General features: G+C 35.6%; 1 protein-coding gene across 2 annotated transcripts in view; it reads right to left on the bottom strand.

Annotated features, from left to right (window-relative positions):
* Window positions 1–9099: 9099 nt before the first annotated feature.
* The window catches only part of LOC108679750 (homeobox protein DLX-6), a 27890-nt gene continuing 23268 nt past the window's right edge, over window positions 9100–13721 (bottom strand). For both annotated transcript variants that reach the window (XM_018168467.2, XM_018168468.2), the window contains exon 3: window positions 9100–9785. In XM_018168467.2, coding sequence (XP_018023956.1) covers window positions 9240–9785 — 546 coding nt within the window. In that variant the 3' untranslated portion in view covers window positions 9100–9239. The remainder of the gene's footprint in view (window positions 9786–13721) is intronic.

The raw sequence follows: 13721 nt of genomic DNA, 5'->3' as shown, positions 1-13721 counted from the left end.
CTTTTTCCATTAATTTCTTTTATTTACGCTGTAGTTTTTGATGATAGGGAATCATTGATATTAATTAACTTTGGTAATTTAATTACTAATTATTGCATTGTCGGGAAAATAGCAGATAATAAAAGATATAAGAAAATATGACAAGCCAAATAAAATTTGTATCAATTATTGAACAAAATTTATTAATTATTTGAACAAAAGGGGAGTCATTCTTACAATTTAAAAAATAATAACGAACATTCTATAGATCTAAATTTTCTTTTACATATATCTAGAAGAAATAAGAAGTCATTATAATAATTTAATTTATAATAAAGCACCATTTATAGTCTGGTCTTCTCACTATTTACTCGCGGCAATGATTGATGCCAGAAGACCTTATGAAAGGAGAAGGTGAAAGGTTGTAACAGTTTGAAGTGGGCAAGATGGCTGCCACTGATAAGGTTAACCTGTTAATGCAACTGTCTGATCAACCTGATACGCTGCCTTCATCATGGTCGGCTTATAGGCGGCCAGCCGTCGGCCGTGTGAGTGTATATGAATATACTATATTTTAATATATTGCATATGAATATAACATAAATGAATATTTTATTCTATAAATGGGGTATATAATATGTGGTCTAAATGTAGGTTGAATGAGTTGAGTTGATAACTTTTGAGTTAAATCATTTATCTTGCGATTTAATACTTGACTTAATAATTGATCAATATTTTAATTACAACAAAATAATTTAAATTATTCATAATAATAAATACTGTAATTAAGTATAATTTATTTATTTGGGTATTTAAGTAAGACTTAGGTATTTTAGCAGTGATGTATGAAGTAAAATTTTTTTGTAATGGAGTGTGAAATCCTGCTTCTGGATATCTTTTAATATTAAATTATTTGATAGTAATGAGACTTGTGTTGATTTAGCTCAACACAAGACCTTGTGTGACTTGTATATTTGTGTCGGCACAACATACGGCTCTGTAAACGAGTGTATTGTATTAACACAATACAGGGCACCTTATGACTCTTCTATTTGAATTAACACAATACGGCGCTACACATTAAACGTGCGTGTTTGTGTTAACACAACACATGGCTCTGTGTGGCGGCTGGTTTTCGTATTCAGCTCACACAGGAAACAGAACCTGTTTAGACGGACGTTAAAACCGTTCCCTGCCGCGGCTGTTGCAACCGCCCACCCGGCGCCCCTCCCGGCGCCCTAACCGCTTAATAGCGACGACGATTGTCTGTCATATGAGGATTAGAGAAAGTAAATTGGTAAGTAAATAATCGTAAGTCGAGTAATGATAAGTAATTGGTAAGTATTGGTTCGTAGAGTAAGGCTAAATTGTAAATAATGGCAATAATATTATAGTAAATAGTGGTAAGCAAAGTAAATTTTCAGTCAAATCGAGAGGTATTGAAACTCAGAGATTCATAGCGATTAACCTCAACGCAGGAAATATGAGGAAATGATGATTTTAATACATTTAATTTACCAAATATAATTCGAAATAATTCAATTTTTATTTTGACTTCAAATGCTGTTTTAATATATGTAAATTTAAGTTAATAAATGTCGAAGAAAATGAAGTACTTAGTGCAATAGTTTCTAATGCTTAGTGCATTAGAAAATGAAGTACTTAGGTCAGCAAATACTGCAGCAAAAAGTAAGCTATTATAGTAGGTAATAAGTATTGCAAAGTTACGTGAGATGAACATCGAATAATATTTTTTTCTAAGTTCGATACAAACGCGTTTGGAAAAATACTAAGAAAATTTCGGCCTGGACATTCCAATTTGTATTTTCGCAAGTTTATAAATAAAATTTAGATTCAAAGAAAGTATTATAAGTAACATAGCGCGTTTATAAACGCATTACGTTCGAAAGTCAATCGATTAAATTGAACGTTTTATCCCAGGCTGCATTTCCGTAGCTTGTGACGTAACGAGCGCGTCGCGTGACGCAGCGTCGTTATATGGCGCTGCACGCGGCGATATTAATATATTAATATCTAGTACATACGAGGCAATATTTTAACATTACAATATTAATATTTGGTACATACGAGGCAATATTTTAACATTATAATATTTTACAAGTTCGTGATAAATACTTTGTTTGCATTTCATTTCGCTTCACATGCTTCATACTTCATTTATTAATTATTTGTTTATTCTTCTTCTCATTGCTCTCCTTCATTCACGTTTCATACTTTATTTATGATTACTTTATTTTACTCGTTCACACTTATACTCGTACTACATTGTTACTTTGTACGTCAAGCCTCCACCTGTCCATTGCTACTTTGTACGTCAAGACTCCACCCGTCCATTGCTACTTTGNAAATGTATGGGGTGAATGAATGGGGTGAATGTATGGGGTGAATGTATGGGTGAATGTATGGGGTGAATTTATGGGGTGAATGTATTGGGTGAATGTATGGGGTGAACGTATGAAATGAATGTACGGGGGTGAATGTTATAGAGTAAATGTCTTGGGTGAATTGGGTGAAGGTGAATGAAAGGGTTTAATTTATGCGGTGACTGAATTGGTTGAATGTGTGAAGTAAATGCTGCTATTCTCGTATCCATGCTACGCAGCGCCAGTGCCCGCACGCGTGATGTCAGAATTCTTTGCAAACATTTTATTGATGGAAACTTTTCTGAAAAGTGAGACGACTTCCCACGTCTCTAATTGTCGGCTATTTAATCCGCGTTGTTTTTTGATAAAAATTGTTATTTTTGATGAGTCACGGCGGAGCGTCAGAACGCAATGATTGATCGTCGTAACGATCAATCCTCGGCAGTTTGCTGGAGTTAATTTATTCTTTTTGGTGGAAAAATACAGAGACGAGGGTTTGAGATATCGATTAGCTGAGGAAAATATCCGGAAAATTTCTGGAGCGAAGCACATTTGTTCGAAAATGTGTGAAAAATTGTGGAGATAAATGGGTTAAATTTCCTGTGATTAATTTTGATATAAAAGGTTCTATGAAATTAATAGATAAAAAATCATAATAATAATAAAACTTTTATTTACACATGTTAATAATTTAGTGCGTTAGTTAAGTAGATATTTCACGATAAAGTAAATAGAAATGAACCCATTAACAGTACTGAAAATCCTGATATTTTTTTCGCCTACTCGCATGTTCGGTAAACCAGTTCCTGCGTTTAAAAAATCCACAAGTTCTCATCATTTCACTCATTTAAAAATCAACCCACGTATTTCTAACACAAGTTCATGCTTGTTTAAATCAAACCACATGTTTTTAAACACACTTGCATGCAACCGCAGTCGCAAACTTGGGTTATTTTCAAAATTCTGTGATGTATTTTAATCCATCAATCTAATGCAGTTTGGGTAACTTACATAAAGCTGTGATGCAAATTACTCATGACACTTATATTTCATATTGCTTCAGAAGGTTAACCTGAAACTTTTTTATAGGTTAATATCTGTACGTTAAGAATCTCCTAGCTCTTGTTGAGTTGTCTTCTCAAATATTATATTCACAAGGAGGTTAGCTTCGCATTGCTTCAGTTGGAAAATTACTGCAATTTTAGAATCCCGTTACCCAGAATCCCGTCATTTCCGTTATAGTTCATCCCGTTGATAATAACACACAGCTAATGTAATTTAACTACAAACGTGCCCTCTAAAATTTAAAATAGGAAATAGAACTCTAGTTGAATTTTAGGTCAAATTATGCAAAAAACTCTTCACATTCTGCGTTAAATTTATACGCTTCTAACAAAAAAAAATCAATTTTCGCCCCCCTCCTTCCCTCCCTTGCAATGCCTCGCTTTTCTGCCACTTTGAATAAATTTTCAGGTGCAATCAGCAACCCGACACGATAAGTATCCCAGATACGTTGGGGCGCGTATCCAGGATACTTATCGTGTCGGGATATTTCCTGCACTGCAAATTTCTTCTTAATGACAGATTAGGAAAGGGCTGCAGGAAAGGGAGGATTAGTGAAATGAAAGGTAATGATTGGAGAAAACAAAGGAAGGGATTGGATCAGCATACATAAGTTTTATTATATAGTAATAACAGGCATTAGCAAAACGGGATTCTAAAATTGCAAGGTATATCGATTCCGGACAGAGCCGAACTACATTGCTTATTTGAAAATAATAAAAACATGCGAGCGTATGAAAACGAACGAAGATATTTCGATATTATAACATTTAGCAAAATTTAAAGCGTTATAAGAAGAGAATTTGAGAGAGAACACTTGCGAGACCGCCCTGCTGGTGCGGTGAACACCTGTGATGTTCAGTGCACGCAACATTGGTTCAGCTCCGCGATATGTTTCCACGAATAAATTCCGACATTATGACAGCAACTTAGGCAAATAAATCGCTATTGTATTAATTAATTATTATTTATTATTTAATAATCTAATTATTTTTTATTTAAAATTAATGAAGGGGCGAAAGATAAGGTTCACGGTCAGGCTCTTGAGTATCCAGCTGCTAAAAAAGTGCTTATTAATCCTAGAAATGAATTTTTTAGCTACCAACTTTGGGAAAACATGAATTGAATAAAAATGAACGTGCTTCGCAAATATAGTTCTTTGGAACGCTAGGTATCCAACAAGGTCGAGTCAATAAACTGAAAACGTTGTTGTGTGTTCAATAAACTGGGAGCGTTGTTGTATGTTCAATAAACTGGGAGCGTTGTTGTATGTTCAATAAACTGGGAGCGTTGTTGTGTGTTCAATAAACTGGGAGCGTTGTTGTGAGTTCAATAAACTGGGAGCGTTGTTGTGTGTTCAATAAAGTGGGAGCGTTGATGTTTGCTTAGTCAACTGGACACACACCCAGCAATTTGTATGCAGTGTGTGAGTGCGTGTATCATATCCTGTACGCATTACGTATAAAGTTTTTGAAAGAATGATTTATTTTGTTTAATTTGTATTGTGTACTGTATCGATGAAGTATGTAATGTGTACATTAGTGTACGAATGCAATGCAGTAGTTAATCCTTCACTTATATTTCCCCTCAATATTCACCTCGATATATATCCGCCATGTCGTTCTCTAAATCAGCTTACTTTACCAACGTGGTATTCACTAAGTGAGCACACAACATTTAGGTATATAAGTTAAATTATCATTAAATTCTATGTTATATATGTTATCATGTTCTCATATGATAAGTATTAGACAGCCATCAGTCTCGAGCTGCTCCCTTCAACCCAAACTTCAACTCACCTCAGAATCGCCCCAAGTTGTACGACGCTCTTGCTTTTTTCAACTTTATCTCGCTCGCCTGTAATTGATAATACAGTGCGCTGTCAGTTCAACTTCAGCTCTCTTCACACCATTAACTATTTACGGCCGTAGTATGCGCGGCCAGCGGCCAGCCATACATGGCCGGCAATAATTCGGCCGTAATTTCCGCAACGGACATCGCCGCAAGTTTTTGCGCTCGTAACAGCCACGCTTCATCCCCTAATTTCCGCTGGTGTCTGGACCGATTTTTGTACACTTTCTTTATTTTCTGCATTTGTTTTTGCGCTGGAAATGTTGTGGCAGAATTTAATACGAAAATTGTGTGGATATTTTTGTCTTAATATGTTTTAATGAAATAGACAAAGTATACCATTAACCTTTGGTCTAACATTCAGTTTTTTGTTTAGCTTGAGAGGCAAATCATTTGACTCTGGAATTTTACCAGCAATGTTTGATTTTCTCGTTGAATATTAAAAAAAGTATTTTATGAACCCCGAGAAAGGAAATTGGTATGATACCTTCTTACTTTTTGCACACGCGTTTTGAAAAACAAATTTTGTAAAGTAGTTATAGCAGAAAATTTATTTTTTACATATATTAAAAAATGTAAGAAATTACTGTTCGTGTGTACTTATTTTGATGGTTCAATAATAAACTTTATAAGTGAATTCTTTTGTATAAATGTTTTCCTAATACTATTTCATGAAAGGACATTTTAATGCAAATTGAAGTTGTAAACATAGGTTAAATAACACACGATGAAAGATCCAAAAAATGTATTTTGAGGCACTGCGAATATTTATTCATTTAACAAGCCTTCAGTTTAATGAGCAAAGTTATCAAACTATTTACTATTGAAATCAACTACCACTGAACTGCCTACCCACACATTCAATTGTAAACTTTTTCGGACAAATAAAGTTACAAAGAACGTGTGAAAATTCGACACAGCGAAAACAAAATATTTTAAAGTAATTTCAATTATTTTTCTTTAAAAAATTGTCTTTCAGACCTCAAGACATTTTTTTACCTTTAAAAACATTAATTATTCAATATTTATTGGTTCCTTTTATTGCTGGGAAACGATTGAGCTACGTAATAGTCAGATGTAATAGTCAGACGTAATAGGCAAGAAGTAGCGTTAGTGAATTCCATCACCATTTCTTGTATAGAAAGTATACCACACATGAGACATGTATGGAAAGTATCCCACACATGAGACTTGTATAGAAAGCATCCCACACATGAGGCTTGTGTTAAAAGTGTCCCACATTTAAGACTCTTATGAAAAGTGTCCGATTCAGATAGTTGAAAGTATTTTATGCGGTAAAAGAACCCTATTAAAAATAATAGACCATAAATAACGGCCGATCCACGATAATTCAGCTCATGTTTAAGTAGAACTGGACACACATCCAATCAAGAACCAGAACTTGACAATCAATATATAGAAAAAATAACGATAACTATTAATGTTGATTAGTGATTAAATTGAAATTATATTGAAAGGAGCACAGATTGAATTTTTAATTCACTCATTATAATTCAGAAATGATTTATTGGAAATCAACGAGTGTTATAATAACGACAATATCGATGTCAGTATTGCATAGCTTGACAATTTACTTGAAGAAATATTCATTAGTTTACTTAGATGTAATAGATTAATAAGAATTCAAAGTAGCACAGTAAGCTATTCTTTCATAATGATGAAATAAATTGGACAAAACGCTTACAATTCCTTTTGTCTCCTTCGATATTATAAAATGTTTAATATTTCAGTTTTTCCTTGACGTTTTATAACGATTAATAAATGCTCTGAGTCATCATGTCAATTTAATTGTTAAAATTATTATGTTTCGTTTTCATTAAAAACTTAACACAAACACAAATGCTGCGGTCAACTTTGTTTGAAGCGCCACCAAGAATACGATTGATTAGAAATTCTAACAGACAAAATCACGATTTTAATTTCTTCAGGTTCATAATTTTTCAATTCGATTTTAATATTTATTTCACATTAGCTATTTAAAAACCATAACACCTATCCGCCACGTATGTATAGTACTCACCCCGTATAGTACCCATCCCGTATAGTACTCATTAGCAGTCTCATAAATATCGGATATGTACAACACTTGCCACCATACTTCTCTTTGGTTTATATTGCCATATTATATACCGCATTTTATACTGCATTGCATACCGTATACCGAGACTATACCGTATTGCATACCATTTAAAAGATTACCGCCGTATTACCGACGGCCGTATACGAGACGCTGATGACCTATTACCCTTCTTAAAATAACCAATACATAATATTCAATAATAACGTTGCTCCGTTATTGCTAAGGCGACGACGATATTACATTTATACTTAATCAAAAATTATCAGCGCATTTTGGCCGGCCATCCGTCCTGTGGCCGCCGATAACACGACGAAGGTTTTCAATAGCACTCAAAGAAACAAGCGAGACTTTGTCCAAATATCAATGCACATTTTACCCTTGCGTGGGTCATTGTGACCCATCTGAAGGACATTACAGTGTCAAGTCCGTTCTCTGCCACTGTTAGAAAAAACGGTGAAAAAACGGTCCCACTGGCATTCTAGTGGCCGGTCGCCACGTTAAAATAAACTGTTTCGCCGTTTTTATTAGATGTTTTACGGATTTTTAGTGTTAAATTAGAATAAAAACGGCGACACGGTGTTTATTTTCACGTGCCGACCGGCCACTGAAATGCCGGTAATACCGTTAACGGTAATTTTTCTAACAGTGGCATGTTCCGGCAAAGCGCATCGATATTTAGACAATGTGACGCATTTATTCCATTGAGTGCGAGCACCGAGCATGAGCACCTCGAATAGAACCTTCAGTTATAACCTACGTCAACAATAACCTGTTATTGGACCGCTCTTGGTTGTTATAAATAACATCACACATTCATACGTCAGTAAACTGTGTTCACTGGAAATAATTAGTATAATAATGTCTAAAATCTGATTGTTTATCATTTGTCCGTTGATGTTTACAACAGCTATTATCTTCAATGATACAAATCATGTTGATATGTTAAGTGAAAACACATCTGAAACTCAAATTACTACGACAATACGACATTAATTTTTAAATTTTCAATTTAGAACTTGAAATCTTGTTTTAAATTGAAAACTTGTCAATTCATGCAAAAAAGTTTTTAAGAGTAATTATAAGGAAATAGAAATAATGTCTGGAGCTGTGGACTTAATATCAAACTCGAACTAAACGAAGAAATTGAAGCAAACTCATTGCAACTTTCTGTGGTATGAAAGTAATCAGAGTTACGTAAGTAATGAACGTAATAGTCGTAATGGAAGTAAATCTGCCCAGAGATGTGCAATCTGAGTCTTTCAAAGATGTTACTTGCCCCAGCAAACTTCATGATCCCAACATCTGAAATAAACTTCACTAACATCAACAATTAACACATCCGATGTTTTAAAACAACACATGTGTGTACTAGCGACGTCAGTTTACACATTGTGTGTAAGGTTCCTTATCTGTGTTGGCTCAGGTAATAATATTCAACAATTGATGGGTAATTAAACCAATGGTAATTAGGTAATTAGTTAAGACATTCAACTTCAACAATTTTAAAATTGGCTGAATGAGACTAAGCTGGCGTTTGTAGGGGTCAGGGGGGTGGAATGGGGGTTAGGTGAGTGTTAGGGGTTCATTGGGGTTAGGATTCAAGTATAGGTTAAAGGGTTCAGGTAGGAAAGTCATGGGTTAAGTAGGATGGTAGGGGATCAGGTGGGGCTTAACTGAATAGGTTGGGGTTGACGGGGTTGTACCAGGGGTAAGAGGGTCGGGGAGGGGTTTAACTGAGAATGTTGGGGTTGTGGGGGTATTACCAGGGGTATATGTAGGAGGGTCGGGGAGGGGTTTAACTGAGGAGGTTGGGGTTGTGGGGGTTGTACCAGGGGTATATGTAGGAGGGTTGGGGAGGGGGTTTAACTAAGAAGGTTGGGGTTGTCGGGGTTGTACCAGGGGTATATGTAAGAGGGCTTCATGTCCCACTGGTGTGGGGACGCGGCGCTGTTCTGGGCACCAGCTCCTGGGGAGTTGGTGGGGACGTTGGAGTTTTGCGACGCGTTCCCCGCGGGGGGGACAGCCATGTGTGGAAGGGCGGTGGGGACGCTAGATGAGGAGGAAGTGGAAGAGTTGCCCTGCTGGGGAGGCAGCCTCGAGGATGAGGAAGAAGAGGAGTTAGGTTGGGGAGTTTGAGAGTGGGACGGCGTTGGGGTTGTGATGGGTATGGATGAGTATGGTAAAGAAGCCCCAGGGCTGTGGGATGAGGGTGGTGGGGATGAGACGCTTTGAGGGGTTGTTGAGGGGACTGGCTGGCCCAGAGGTGAGGCCCCGTCAAGGGGTGAACCCCCTAATGGGGAGCCTGGGGTTATAGGGTTCCCCATGGGGGTGCCGGGGCTACCCCCGCTCTGGACCACCTTCATGAGCTTCTTGTATTTGCTGCGGCGGTTCTGGAACCAAATTTTGATCTGGAAAGAGAAATAAAAAAATTTAATTGTAGGTACAATTGATTCATTCTAAACAGCTTCTAATTTCAAATTTTCAAATTTCACTTCACACAAACCCAGAGTTGCACGGAAAAACAATGTTGTTGGAATGCACACTTTACACAAATACAAACTACACAAATAATTGCAAGACATTGACCAATGCATATCAATCAATTTTAAAGATTATCTAAGTTCCAAACTTCAACAAGTTCTAGGACACTGGACCCTAATTTTGACTAGTAACGAAAAAGCAAAATATAAGCCGCAAATTCTTTGACACGGAATGTGAAGAAGCCAAAATTTTCCTGCAAGAAAGATATAAAAGAAATCCTAAAATAGTATTTATGAATTAGGTTGCTTTTTCTTCTTTCTTCACATCGTTGGTTGTCAATGGAGTGGATTGCGGGATTAATTAATGTTCGGGATAAACAACAACGTTATGGTTGATTGTTTGGAAGTTTGACAAAAGAAAAAAATGTTGTCATCAATTACTTTGCTTCTTAGAAAGTATCAAAATAAAAATACTTAATTCATGCATTGTAAGTAATGAGAAGACGTTTAATCTTCTAAGATTTTCATGTTTACTATAATACGTAAAATAAAATGTTCCCTAATGAGTTTATTTTTTCCATCTTAATGAGTTTAGTTAATGTCTAGTTCGAGTCACAACATTTCCTTAATGTTTTAAGGTTAAATGAGTTTTCTCTCTTGATACTGCAATAATAACAACAACAACTTTATTTATAGACAGCAACAAAATTTGCGGCAATAATATGACCGGAAAGTATTTTGTCATCAATAATATTAGCAGAAATTATAGCAGCTACTATTATGGCAGCAACTGTATAGGTGAGCATTGCGCATGTGCTTGATCTCGAGCCCACTGCCACTAAATCGGGGAGGTTTTTTCTCCGAAGCAAGGTATGCTGCAATGTAAGTCGTTTGCGTGCATTAAAATATATTTCAATCTGCGCATATAGCAAAGGAGGAAGCGTTAACCCTTTACTGCCCATGCCGACACACGCGTCCTTTTAACATTTTTTGATGATGTTTTTTATGAAGCTGTTTTCTTAATCGGAAAATTTCTCTTTGTGATTTTACATTGTTGTTTTAAATAATATTTCCCAATTTTTTTAACGTCGTTGTTCCTTGGGAATATTTTCGAAGGAGTTTTTACATGGTTATTTTAAAGTATTTTTCGTAAGGTGCATCTTATTTGATCTTTATAACGAAATATTTTGAGAGAATATAGAACAGCAGTTTCCTTACGTGGCAGTTCGAAGGGAACATTTCGAATGCGGGAATTTATTAGAGAAACTTTAAACACGTCTGTTATTTAGATTTATTAAATTTTTTGGCAATATGTTCGTTCTCATGAAATACTTAAAAAAGTGTTTTCAAGGATGATCTAGTGAAATAATTTTTAAGATTCCTTTTAACATTGCTTTTCTTCGAGAACATTTCTGGAGATTTTTCAATTTATGTTTTTTTGCCAAAAATTTTTTGAAGATGTTTTCACTTTATGGTTGTTTTACGAGAATATTTTCGGAGAATTTTCCTTTTTATGCTTGATCTACGAGGATATTTTCAAATAATTTTTCTTTTTATGATTGTTTTACTAGAATATTTTCGTAGAATTTTCCTTTTTATTGTTGATCTCCGAGGATATTTTCGAAAAAATTTTATTTTTATGACTGTTCTACTAGAATATTTTTGGAGATGTTTCCTTCTTATGGTTGTTCTACGAGGATATTTCGAATTTTTTTCATTCATATCATTGTTTTACTAGAATATTTTTGGAGATGTCCCCTTTTTATGCTTGTTCTACGAGGATATTTTCAAATTTTTATTATTTTTATGATTGTTTTACTGGAATATTTTTTAAGATGTTTCCTCTTTATGGCTGTTCTAAGAGAATATTATTGCAGATGCTTCCTTATTAAAATTGTTCTACAAGAATATTTTCGAGGATTTTTTTCTTATTTTGGCTGTTCTACGAGAATATTTTTAAATGTTTCCTTCTTATGGTTGTTCTACGAGAACATTTTTGGACAGGTTTTCCTATTATTTTTGTTCTACGAGAATATTTTTAAATGTTTCCATTTCATGGTTGTTCTACGAGAATATTTTTAAATGCTTTCTTTTCATGGTTGTTCTACGAGAATATTTTTGAAGATGTTTCCTCTTTATGGTTGTTCTACGAGAATATATTTGAAGATGTTTTCTTGTAAAGGATTTTCTACGAGAATATTTGAGAGATGTTTTTTAGACGCAGCGCATCAGATAAGCGACGGCTGCGCTAATCACAGGTTGCCGCGCGCGGGAGGACGGACGCAGCCAGAAACTTATGGACGTCCAAGAAAAAAAAACACCAATAAAAATATCTGGATAAAAATCCCTCCGACACCGAAGCGAACACTGAACAAACAAAAGCGGACGCAGAGGAGGAAACTTGAAATTCCCCTTCGATGGGCTAGAAATAAGAAAAATTGAATTTATAGAAAATGAATAATTTCATAGCTATTAGAAAAGCCTTTCAATTTAATTTTATTTTTTCAAAGAAACCTGAGCTGCAGATGCCTGAAGCAAATGAATAAAGTGTTAATTTTAGCGTTATTTTAAGTTAGGAAAATAGCACTTAGAATACGCAGTGAAATCACGTCTAAATTCTTTCAAGTTGAAGGACGAATAGAAGTGAATATCGATTTTATGTAGAGCAATGTTATAGTTTGGTAATTGACAACTTCAGGTTACAAAACTCAAATTGTTGAGTCATGTAATATTTTTAATTGGATATGGAATTCTTTGTGATATATTACTTATGGCTCTCAGCAACCCTCAGCCTCCCTCAGCGACCCTCAGCCTCCCTCAGCTGCCCTCTGCCTCCCTCAGCGGCCCTCAGCCTCCCTCAGCAACCCTCTGCCTCCCTCAGCGGCCCTCTGCCTCCCTCAGGAGCCGTCCGGTCGATACACTGAAGGTTTGAATCCAAATTACATGCTCAGTGTGCTATACTGAGGCATTACATGCTCAGTGTGCTATACTGAGGCACTACATGTTCAGTGTGCTATACTGAGGCGTTACATGTTCAGTGTGCTATACTGAGGCGTTACATGTTCAGTGTGCTATACNTGCCTCGGCCATAATTTGGCGTAAAGTAATCGCCCTCTTCGAGCTGCCTGCTCTGAATTTCTGAAAACTGTCAACAAATTACGCGATAAAATGGCATCGAAGTTTACGAATATAAAATTATTTATTGAGTGATGAATTTGTTCGATTTATCGGCTGTTAAGCACCAGCCGTCCAGTGGCCGACGATAATGTGCCTAGATTTTCATCAAGGTAGCGAAGACGCTTCATGAAAGCGGCTAAATAAATGTTTGCTTTGCGTTGTTGGAAAATTATCAAATCAAAAAGCTGTTTACTGTTGATCAAGCCTCAACGGTTTCCTGTTGAACAACCGCTTTAAGGTCCTGCTGACAATCCTTAACTGTTCACTGTTGACCAATCATTTACTGTTTTTTGTTGAAATTCGGACGTTAGTTTCGTTTGACATCATTAAAATAATTGAATTTTGAGCGATATTGCAGGCTATGCAACATTACAATCATGCACAAATTGCAGGAGATACATCTTTCATAAAATGTATCTAGCCATTATATATTATAGTATATAAACATATACAAAAGTATACATGTATACAAAAGTTAGTATAAGATAGCAGAATAAGCTTGTTTAAACACGAGTGGTTAATGACCAGAGAAATCATCGATTTAAATTTTCAGGATCGAACAATATTCTTCAGCTGACGTTGGTTGATAAAAATTCAGGTTCAAGGAAGTAAATTAATTTATTAACGACGTTTCGAATGTGACATCATTCATTTTCAAGTTATAGGAAGCATTGAATACTGAAATTT

Source organism: Hyalella azteca, unplaced genomic scaffold, assembly GCF_000764305.2.
Source record: "Hyalella azteca isolate HAZT.00-mixed unplaced genomic scaffold, Hazt_2.0.2 contig1188, whole genome shotgun sequence".
NCBI classification, from domain to species: Eukaryota; Metazoa; Arthropoda; class Malacostraca; order Amphipoda; family Hyalellidae; genus Hyalella; species Hyalella azteca.
The sequence above is the reverse complement of the archived record's forward strand: the minus strand, read 5'-3'. Positions and strand labels throughout refer to the sequence as shown.